The 12,429-nt window shown below is 33.4% G+C and overlaps 1 protein-coding gene across 5 annotated transcripts in view; it reads right to left on the reverse strand.

Moving 5' to 3' along the window:
- The window catches only part of Akap6 (A-kinase anchoring protein 6), a 499,805-nt gene that overhangs the window by 76,518 nt on the left and 410,858 nt on the right, over positions 1–12,429 (reverse strand). For all 5 annotated transcript variants that reach the window (XM_021724690.3, XM_040275774.2, XM_040275773.2 and 2 more), the window contains one exon: positions 11,158–11,382. In XM_021724690.3, the coding sequence (XP_021580365.2) occupies positions 11,158–11,382 (225 nt within the window). The remainder of the gene's footprint in view (positions 1–11,157; positions 11,383–12,429) is intronic.

Here is a 12,429-nt window from a genome sequence, read left to right on the forward strand (position 1 = left end):
AATATATAATATGTATCAGTATCAGTATACTCTATGAATATGGTCTATACTTTCTTATCCCTGAATTTCAAACTAAAGAAAATCTACATCTTCCATTTCTTGTCTTAGACTGAGATATTTGTACAGGGGACAATTTGTATAATCTCAAAGAGGACCTATTTTTAAAAAAATATTTATTTTTAAATTTTTAGGTGGGTACAATATATTTATTTTATGTGGTTCTAAGGATCGAACCCAGTGCCCCACAGGTGTTAGGCGAGCATTCTACCACTTGCACCACAACCCCAGCCCCAAGAGGACCTATTTTAATACTCAGTCCTGAATAACAAAAACTCTTAAGAATAAGTAAATGTGGGCATATATTCAAAAGAGATGGAATCTTTATACCAAAAGGATATTTTCCATTCCCATGTTTATTAAGCAGCAGTATTCACAATAGCTAAAATATGTAATCAATCTAATTGCCTTTCAGTGGATCAATGGATAAGGAAAATTTAGTATAGTCATACAATGGAACATTATTCAGTCATTAAAAAAGAATGAAATCCTGTCATTTGCAGCATCATGGATGGAACTGGAAGTCATTATGTTACCTGAAGGGATTCAGACACAGAAAGACAAAGACTACATGCATTTACTCATTTGCGGAAACTAGGAAGCCAATCTTGGAGAAGAATGGAATGGAACAGTAGTCACTAAAGACTAGAAAGGGGAGGGTGTTAGGGGAATGGAAGAAAGTTCAATAAGGGTCACCAAAACACAAAGTATAGTAATTGCTTCTGGATCTTTTTTAGCCCAGGAGGATAACTATTGGTTTAAAAAAAAAATGCATGGTATATTTTTAAATGACTAGAAAAGTCTGAAATTCCCAACACATAAAAATAAATAATGGTTGAAGTGATTACCCTGATTTATTAATCTAATTTGACTATTACACATTGTATATATGTATTGAATTACCACAAAATGCCCCTAAAAGATGTATGATTATGTCTCAATAAATACCATATGCTTTAAAGAAAAGAATAAGCAGAAAAAAATGAAACAAACATATCAACAAAAGTAGTTGAAAAGGGGGCCCAATTTGAAGACTCACAGCAATAGACCCATTTTTAAATGAATTGATGCAGAAAAAAGAAAACCTTCGAAAAAAATTTTTAAAAACCTTTTAGTTGTAGATGGACAAAATACCTTTATTTTACTTATTTATTTTTATGTGGTATTTCACATGTGCTAGCCAAGCACTCTACCACTGAGCTGCACCCCGAGCTCCAGAAAACCTTAGAAAACTTTACTTCATTTCTTGAAATTATGCGCAAGAATATCACATTCATGGCACTAAGGGCACTTTTGTAGATGAAACAATTAAGATCAGTAAAGATTATATAAAGACAAAAATAATTAAAAATTGAAATTGGGGGGCTGGAGTTGTAGCTCAGCAGTAGAGCGCTTGCCTCATACATATGAGGCACTGGGTTCCATTCCTAGCACCACATATAAATAAGCAAATAAAATAAAGGTCCATCAACAACTAAAAAAAATAAAAGAAAATTGAAATTAGGATGGGGGTGTAGCTTAGTGGTAGAACTTTGCCAAACATGTGTAAGGCCCTGGGTTCAATCCCCAATTCAGAGAAGAAAAGAAAAACAAAGAAAGGGAAACAAATAACAATTTCTATAAAAACTTCAATAAAAATCAAAATTTAAAATCATCAAGTTGCAAAAGCAAAAAAGAAACTTGAGGATTCTACAAGAACTCCCTAAAAGAGTGAAAGTAAAAATAGGTTTTTTTTTTTTAAGTGGAAGCAATATGTAGAGCATAGGACTTTCAAAAGGAGCAATCAAATATATGAAAAAGTTGTGATAATCAAAGAATGTATGATAATCTGAAGATGTATTTCAGTTTTCAAAACCCATTACGAGTTGCCATGTTACTAGCAACAACAACAACAAAAAACCCAGTTCTATACAAATGAAAAATAAAATGTACCTTGACTATAAATCTCAAAAAAAAATCAATTATCAGGTTTTGTTTTGTTTTGTTTTTGGTAGCAGGGATTGAACCCAAGTATCTTAACCACTGAGCCACACCCTCAACCTTTTTTATGTTTCATTTAGAGCAGAGTCTTGCTGAGTTGTGTAGGGCTTCTCTAAGTTGCTGAGGCTAACTTTGAACTTACAATCCTCCTGCCTTAGGCTCCCAAACTGCTGGGATTATAGGCATGTGCCACTGTATTCGGCCCATTATCAGTTTTGAAGCCATAAAATTTTACTTCCTCTAGCAAAATTTTATATTCAATAAGCTATTATATGTGCAGTAAAGTAAAATACATTTTCAGATATGAAAGGGTTTGGAAAATATAGTGGAAATGTACTAAGAATGCACACCTGCACACACACACACACACATATATATAATATATAATACATACACATATATAATATTACATATATATGTATGTGTGTATATATAATTTTTTTTAAGTACGGGGGATTGAGCCCAGGGGCCTCCAACTTGCAATCCTCTTGCCTTAGTCTCCTAAGTAGTTGGGATTACAGGTGTGAGCCACCATACCCAGCAGAATAAAAAATATTTTAATGGAAAATCATGGTATTAAAAAAACTGAAATTGAGCAATGAAAAAAACTTTTATGAAGAATCAACTCTGAATTACTATTAATATTCTTATAAAACATGTGAATGTTAAAAAATTCTTGAGCAAGAAAAGTACATAATTGTATTAGTAAAATAACAATACTAGCCAATAATTAAATCCAAAATTATTTCAGAAAATGGAGAAAGAGGGCAAAAGTTACAGAAAGAAAACCAAGTTCAATTTTTCATTTTAAAAGGGGATTCAATAAGTGGCTGATTTATTCTTTTTTAAAAAAAAGAGAGAGAGAATTTTTTAATATTTATTTTTTAGTTTTTGGTAGACACAACATCTTTATTTTATTTTTATGTGGTGCTGAGGATCGAACCCAGTGCCCAGCGCATGCCAGGCGAGTACATTACCATAACTTGAGCCACATCCCCAGCCCGCTGATTCATTCTTGATGTTATAAATAAGGCAAAAATTTTAAACAAGACTTCCAATTCCCTAGATTGAAAATGAACAAAACAAAACTCCTTATAGCAAAATATTTTTAAAAACCACAGTGTAATCTCCCTGTGTTGCTAACATCCAAGCCTAGTGCCTTTTGCATGGTAGGTATCCAGTAAATATTTATTAAATGAATAAATGAGTGAATTTGAAGAGATAAGATCTTCTAATCTTAATGAATAAAAAAGTATAAATGGGCTCAATCTTATTAAATGATACAAACGTTTAGATTTGATTATAATGCAATTTACAAGAAAATCACCTAAAATAATGATGGTGAAAATCTATAACAAAAGGACAGGCAAGGATACTCTGATAAATTTTTATGAAGGACTTCAAGTCACCTAAGAAAAAAGAAAGTAATAGTGGCCTAGGGTTTCTCTTTAGTTTTGGTAGATTTAAATCCTTTGACTCTTCAGTCTGTCATTGATTTTAACCAAGAATTTTCTGTCTCCCATTTTTTACAGATTTGTACATTGCTTGTCATCATGGCAACTGGCTGTTTATTGGACTATTTCGTTGTATTTAAAAAATGACTCAATCAAACAAGTTCTTATTGATTTATAAACCATTAAAATATATTCATGCTATCTGTGGTGCCATGCAGACTGGAATTCATAACTAGGAAGATTTTCTTTTTCCATTTTAGGCTAGCATCTGTATTCAAATATATTATAATGTTGGAAAGGAAATGGGTATAAAAAGAAAACTTGCTACCATGGTGCCCAAGGCAACAACATTGCAACTTTGGTTCAAAAGATACTTTTTCTCCTTTTGAAGCATCATTTTCAATGAAGTAAACATGGATTCTGGGATACAGAATTGGCTGGATCCAATAGAAATTTGTGCCAAACTAAAAGTATTGTTTAGAGGAATCAAATGGCATCTATAATCGAATAAATCTACCAATGGACAAAGATGGCTATTACCAAAACCAGAATGTGAGAATCAGAGGGAATCTAGAAACAAAACCAAAATTAACAAATAAAAATTTACAAATAAAGAAGACTAGGCAGAGGTAAATTATTTGCCAGAGATTACACAATTGAAAGTCCTAGACTATAATATTATCAACTAACAGAACCTGTTGAAAGTACTCAATAAATACTATCAACTGATCAATTATAAAGACATGATGCTGAAAAGTCACAGAAGCTGACTGATAATTCAATATGAGCATGAAAAATTAGTCTTGTTTGTCTTTTTAATTGAAGATTAAATGTGTGCGTGCGTGTGTGTGTGTGTGTGTGTGTGTGTGTGTGTGTAGAGCAATGATCTTGGAGACATATGAAGATGTAAAAATAGTTTAAAAAAGGTTAGAGAGACAGAAGGTGAGGAAGAAAATGGGCTCCACTTTAAAATGGTTTGCCACCTTACTCAAAATCTGAAAAGTAGCCCCAAATGTGGAGAATTGCCCTTTATTTGAGATCTGGTTTTCTGTACCTAATAAAGAACTGTCCCTTCCACAAGTCAAAGTGCAATCTTGAGAAGTGTACTAACTACCTCCTTTTTCCCTCTAGTCTTCAGAGAGAAAACAATTCTCTTGTGGTTTTACCTAGATAGTAATAGGTCAATGATCCAATTAATAGATAATTCAGTTCCTATAAATTATATAACTCACCTAACGTAATTGAAACTCCAATGGATTTGCTGTATCTATTTACTACAACTCTTCCATATTAAACATAAATGCCTAAAAAACATGTATGAGTTCATGCTTTAGTAATTATAATGATGCCAGCTAAAATACATTGACCTCTTACTAGGCAGGCCCTATTTTAAAAAGTTTTCATATATATTATCCACATTTAACACTTACAACTACTCTTTAAGGTATTTTATTATGTTTATTGTTGAGATATAAAATCTGGGGCTTTAAGAAAGAAAAAAGGCAGAGCCAGCATAACCTAAGCATTCTGGGAACCCACATGCTTAAGCCTCTACACTGTGATGGATCAGATTCACTGCTCCAGTCCTATATTTGCTAAAGCAGAGAACATGGGAACAACTTTGCGATTCTGTTCTCCTAATTTTGTCCTTATCTGAGTTTATTAACAAAGAAAATTACACTGAAGTCATGTTAAGAGATCACTTAAGAATAGAAACATTCATCACTCTGGTTTCTGAGCCATTGTCTGATTTTTAAGGCAATGAAGAAAGAATATGTGAGTTCTCCTTTTCTTATTTCTAGTTAGAATGGCAGTTTTTGACTTCATAAATCTGGCTTATCCAATAACAACAATACAAATGATGCACATAAATTGAGCACACACTTGTATCTTTGTATTTTTGCATCTTCAAATTAGGGCAGAACTCCCCACTTCAAAGGAATATCATTCAGCATCTTTTCCTCATAGAAGGTGTGATTAGAAAGGATTTGGCCTTTATTCCATTTTCTTTTACGTTAGAAAACTGCTCTGGAACTGCCTATAAAAATTTCCTTTGGGTCTTCCCACCACCCTCAGGCAGTAACATGAATAGGATTTATTTAAATATAACATTGAATTTCAACCTTAACCCAGCCAATTTTTTTAGAAGTCAGTTCTGGATTATATCCAATTATTTCCAGGGATATATTAGGTGACAATTTTTTTTTATGTGTGGGGGTGGAAATCTGATAAGAGTTTTTTTAAATGAATATACATAGTTTTCTTTTGATTAACATGTATGGTTAGTATAATAGTTTCTTAAAATTTATCTAAGACCTATATAAAGGAAAATCATCTAATGTCTGTTAATTTTGAGTGTTTTACATGCTTTGTTTATAACCAGATTACATTACTGTAATTCTTTGTTTGCAGCTTTGCTAATAGCATCATTAAAAATTTTGTAATGTCTCCAGGATAGAGTAGCATAGATAATTCAGGCACCTGTAAGAACCATGGCTACTTTTCTCATGTATCAAAATTTCCAAAGTATTCTCTCCTTTCAATCTAATCTACTTTAAAATGTAAATTTTGGTGCTACGTGAAGTGGAATTATTTATTATGCCAATGAGATAGGTTATAGTGGATATGGGAAATTTTCCCTAAATATCATAATTACCTTGGCTTTGTTTTTATTTTTAGAAATTATGCATTGAGATTTTAGGAAATATTTCTTAAAGCATGGACTGTGGTTAGGGGTTTAATTTCTCTATTTTACAAAATTGTTAGTGGTATTTCTTTGTAAAGCAATTACTTGGTAATACTGCACATTTCATAGTCAATGTGAATCCTTTTCAAGGCTCTATTCTGTAAATTTGATTTAAAAGATTTATAACATTGACTCAATGACTTCCTTTAGCCAGCTGTCAAGTATTCAGAAATGGGAAGGAACAATGGAGTATGTTACCAGCTAATGTATTTTTTTCTTTCCAGAAATAGAACTTTGACTAAGGGAATGTCACGTTTACAAAAGTAGTGATCAATTGTGGAATGATTTATAGGTCTGGATATTAGTTCTATCATCTACTGACTGTATGAGGTTGAGCAACTTACTTCAATTTCCCTTCTTCAGTTTTTACTCTGTAAGTAGGAGATAATAATACCACCTGCCTCAGGATGGTGATGAGGATTAAACAAACAAATGCAGGTAAAACATTTAGAAACTGTGCCTCATACCTTAAGAGCACTCAGTCAGTATTTGTTGTGGTTACAGTTACTAAAAGAATGCTTCATCTTCCTACTGCAATTCTAATGTCTCCATTTTTAAAAGGAGGTACAGATAGCAGCCATTTACCCATTTATAATAAATTTTGTAACCTAGAACAGGGTCAGGAAACTATGGCCTGTGGGTCAAACCTACCCACTGCCTGCTTTTAAAATAGTTTTATAAATTAACTTCATTGAATACGGCTATATCTATTCATGTGCATATTGTCTGTAGCTGCTTTTGCATTAAGATGGCAGAGTTGAGTAACTGCAATGGAGATCATATTATATGGTCTTTCACGGAAAATGTTTGTCAACTCCTGGTTTAGAATAAAACAAAGTTTTAGTGCTTCTTTGAAAGGTCATCAAATGACAGAGTGGGAGTTTTGAATTTATACCAAAATGCCATTGTTTTCACTCTCTGTTTTTAGTTGTCATGTGGATTCAAACAAGTTCCATTTATTTTCCACAATTCAAGCTCTTCGTTCATAAAAACATGTAAATACACATAAGAGAAGGAGATCATAATTTTTAACTTATATAATTATGGTACATGTTAAGTATAATAACATGGAAAAGAGTATATGGTCAAATTTAAATTTCGAAGCAAATCTGGGGCATTAATCACTGACAGGGTTACCAAATCTATCCCACTCATTCACCTTCTTCATGACAGGATCTTATGACAGGTCTAAACTTGCCTTTCTCAGGCTGGTTCTGGGTCCAGGCTAGCACTGTGGACTTTTGCAGTTATAGTGACAGATAATTTTGTCCCAATTTAGAGCCTTTAGAATAATGAGTTTGGTTTTGGGATGCAAGGACACATGATTAAATAATTATATTCTTTTCTCTCTGAAGGGTCATCATTAAAAAGCAGTGATTTCTAGCCAATGGCATTGAAGCTGCTCACACACAGCTCTACAGTGCCCTTTGCCAGCTGGCCTCATTATATCCTTGATATGCTTGCTCTCCTGCATTTTGTTGTCATCGTGTTCACTTCTTGCCAATTTTGCATTTCTGTCCCAGGGCTTCACACCTTTATGTTTCTCCTCCGTTCTCCTCTGTTGCTGGGCTTCAACTCTTTCTTTTTTGGATAGAATTTTCTCGTGTCTAATTCCACATGTACCATACTTACTGCTTTAATGAAAAAGGAAACGATCCACAGTTGCTTTTCCTTTTCCAAAAACTTAAGATCCTGATCTTTAGTCCTATCCCAGATCAAGCTATGAATATGAAATGCAGTTCTTTCTACAATGTGAAGGGCTTTCCTTTTGGTCTGAAGCACTCTCTTTCCTGTTCTTCTGGATAGTGCACTATGATTTGTCTATCTTTGCTCTCGGAGTCATATAAAGGAATTCAGTTGTCTTAAAAGCCTGAGGTTTTTAGATGGAGACCACAAAGTTAAAGCCTATGGATAATGTCTGCCCTCTTCTGTGTGACCAATGATGGAAAGAGATGTGGGAACCCACAGGAAGAGTCAGAGCACAGCAGTTTTCAAACATAAAGGTTCTATAACAGCTCTCATATTTGAATTATTTTATCACTGAGAAAGGCAGAGGGTATCTGCTTTTTGGATTTATGGCAAATAAGAAGTTTTCATTCTGTATATGCTTGTTACCAATTATGATTTTGACAGGTTATAAACATATTACATTGTTATTATTTATTATACATATTTGGTTTCACTCTTTCAATGAATGTGGTAAGACAGAGAACACTTGATTAATCATATACAAAGAAAAGCAACTAGAAATATTTAAAATTCTCACTATAAAAGACATTTATAAACATGTATAAATTTTTCTTTAAAAACAAGAAAATGCTATGCTAGATCCCTTTAACTATCTGATCAAACTCCTCAAGCTCAACTTTAGAAAGGAAATAGAGCTTTAAGGTTATAAAGAAAAATCATCAGTATTTTTAGGGCTTTATCACCTCTAAAAGTTTGAAAAGTTTCAATTTAAAAAATTACAGAAAAAAGAAGTTTGCACTGACATAGAATAAAAATTCAAGCTCAAACCACAACTATCTTCCCAACCCCCAAATATCTTCAGTAGCTAAAGCTAATTTGCTACTCTGGCCAAACTGCTAAAAGCAGTGACTGATAAATCTGCCATAAAGAAACAATGAAACCTAGTTCTGTTCCAGTTTTCTCTCTGAGTCATCTGATATGGAAGGATACTCAGTGAATATCAATAAATACTAATTTTGCATAGTGGTTCAGAAAATGGACTTTAGAGTCTTATTACTGGACTTAAAATGCCAATTCTACCATGCATTAAAGGTGACCCTGGATACAGAAGACTTAGCCTTCCTGTGCCTTTGTTGCATATGAAAAATCAGGATCTAAATAGCAGTCCTATGTTGCTATTAGGATTAAATGAGATACATGTATCATACTCAACAACATGAATAAATCTTGTCATTATTTAGTAAATGAAAAAATTCTGAAAGACAATTTATAGCAAGACTATCTTTTTAGAAATTGAAAAATAACTGAAATAAAAATATACTTTCCTATAAAAGGGAAGGAAGAGAATAATCAATATGGGGTTCAGGATTACGATAAACTTAGGGGAAGAAAGCAGTGGATGGAATGGGGATGAAGAACCATATGATTATGTATACATTATTTTTAAAGTTCTAACTTTTTAGAATAGGAGATTCTCTGTGATAATTGTATTATTTTAAAGTAGCTAAATAAAGTGAGATATAAAAGCAGTTTAATGAATAATGACACTGAAAACAAGAATGCTCCACGGTAAAAATACATGTCTTTGAAGAAGAGAATAGAATGGCAAAACCATGTGATGGTCTCTACTGTAGTTTAGAAATAAAACTTCTATGATTATTTTCAGTTACAAAAATGCACTTGGTAAATAATGAATTAGGTGTAGTGACTATTCCCCTAATGGCTAGAGAGTGGTAGTGCAACTTTAGCAAAAGAGTAGAATGCCCCCCACCTCCACCTATCTCCTTCTCTCTTTGCTTCTGAAGTTCTTTCAAATTTTTACTGGGACCTCACTAAAAATAATGTTGTCACTATTCAAAGTCAAAGTATAAAGCTAATGTCCTGTGGAAAAAACAACAAAATTAATGTGGAGCCTTTCATGCTTCTACCTATAGTAATAGCAAGTAACAGCAAATGGTCTATATATAAAACATAAAACATAAGTAGATAGGTTGATCAATAATGGTCGGAACAAACTTCTTGTTGTTTACAATTATGATATAACACTTTTTGGTGGGAAAGGTAAAAAATGACAAATTGTGTGGGTACTAATAGGTTTTAGACTATAAAACCCACTTGTCTTGTCAAGATGTTTGATCTTTTCAGTTTGATCTTGTCGACTAAACAGCAGAAGAGGAGGTTTCCAACCAAGACAACATATAAATGTGTAATGTAGACAATTTATTGGGAAATATTGTGGCCTTACTTTGAGAGTGCCTCTTCCTGGGTTCCACCATGAAGCAAGATGAGCCTGCCTATATGGCAAAAGGAAGGTGAACCACAGGGGACTAAATTCTCTAACAGATTGCTGGGTGGGGTGAGATGAATAAAACCTGATCCTGGAAGGTTTTGAGAAGAAATGGTTGCTTGGTCCCAAGAAGTTCTTTGTTTCTTAGCTGTCCTGTTTCTCTTAATACCTTTCACACTAGAAAGTTTCTAGCCACAAAATTCAAATTCTACAACCCCAAAGCCTCAGGCTGATACCAGCCAGAACACAAATAATTACAACCTTTTCAGGAGGGTTCAAGCAGTATGAACAAGCTAGGACTATATGATTAAATATTCAAATGTTAAACTGCTTTTGAATAGATACTGTGTAAAGAATAGAAACAAACCAGGGGAAATGCTTCTCCATGGACATGAACATGAAAACAGCTGTGTTGCTAAGGAAAGTATTATCCTACAATCGAATATACTATAATGTAGGAACCTCTTTTACTTTATTTCTGCCCTCCATAGTTGACTCTTCCATATGTAAAAATTATGTTTCTTTTTGTCAGCATTAATGGCCTTAAATTAAATCAGGTGCTTTGATCAGACCAATTTATAAAACTATTTTTAGTCAAGTTATTTATAGAACATTTAGGTCTACCTTTCAAAGTCCCCAAATAATCTTTGGGTGTTTGCTGATCTGCTTTTAATTTACCAGAGTCTTCCCTCAATAGGAAATGCATAAAACACACAAGTAGCAGAGACTTTTCTACAATGTGTATTTGATATGCTTGATGTTTATCTTTATACGCATATAGACATTAGCATATAAGAAATGTGGAAGGCATCTATAAATTCAAGGAAACATTTAAGCAAACAGTGATCCATAGATACATGGGCATAATACTTTATGTAGTTGATAAATATTTCATCTCTACCATAAAGAAAGCTTTTTATCAACTTTGATTGTTTTTTTATTACCTTAAAGTATTGCAGTTGTTTCTCAGCATTCATTGTTCCTTCCTTTTCTTGTCTCAGGCAGGAATTGAAGATGAAAAGCTCTGTATCTCTTAGCCACCCTTTCAGTTCTTTGATCCTGACCTCCAGCTGCCTTACCAGGCTTCCGCTTTCAGGAGAAAGCAGGTCACGTGAACCAGACCCACTGTGCCCTGCCATTGTGTCCTGGATCTTCTCTCCTAGGGTTTTCTAATGTATCAGATTCAAAAACAAAAACAAAACAAAACAAAACAAACACCAACAACAAAAACAAAATCATGTATTAGCTCAGGTGCAAAAAAAAAAAAAAAATCATTAACAAGAGCTACATTGAAGTGTCCAGTAGTACCTTCCACCTCACTACTGATAATTAGTTTAGGCCAGCTTGCTATCCCATTTGGGATTCAAATTCTCAGACAGTGTGCATTTTTCTGACTGCCAGTGGATGCTTAAGAAAACCTCATCCACTTATACCTTCCTTTATAACAGAAAGGAGATTTAGTCCAAAACTTCACTATAGTCATAGATAAAAATTCATTTGAATATTCATGACAAGAATTTATAGTAAAAAGTTCTCTACATATCCTATCCTGTTTAAGAGATAGAAGTCAGAGTTTAATCAATATATGAAAGAGGCCAAGAGTAGATTGTGCAGAGAATTAAGTTCCTTCTATTGTTTTGTGAAGTACAATTTCCCAAACAATATGACAGAGGACATTTAAAAAGAAGTAGACTCCTTGGTGCTGATGTTGATTTTTACTTGACTGGGGAATTGTTCAACCCCACAATTCTTCCCACTTAGCATTTTGCATGCTTAGATGCTATACTGTATGTGTTAAAATAATGCCCAAGTCACTCTGCTAGAAGCCTACTTAGATTAACAACTATGACATGAAGGTGCCTTGGAACTGGTTCTCTTTTCTTTTCTTTCTTTCTTTCTTTCTTTCTCCCTCCTTTGGTGGAAAGCACTCTCTTTGTAGAATTAATAGGATTTAATCGATAATGATAAATTAAACCTACAAAAGTAGCTTTAAAACACAAATAAAATTAAATCAACAAACATTCATCTGCTGTGTAGTGTTCTGTAAATAGTATTTTTAGGAGATTGTAACAGAAAAATAGTCTTTCTTGGCAACACCCTTATATTTTCATGGTGCAAATATTGATAATTTGAAGACCCTCAGTGGAATCCAGATTTAGCTATTGTTTTTATGCTGTAACAAAAGTAGCAGCAGGAGGTGAAATCAATGCCCTTGG

The sequence above is a fragment of the Ictidomys tridecemlineatus genome, chromosome 5, assembly GCF_052094955.1.
Source record: "Ictidomys tridecemlineatus isolate mIctTri1 chromosome 5, mIctTri1.hap1, whole genome shotgun sequence".
Taxonomy (NCBI): Eukaryota; Metazoa; Chordata; class Mammalia; order Rodentia; family Sciuridae; genus Ictidomys; species Ictidomys tridecemlineatus.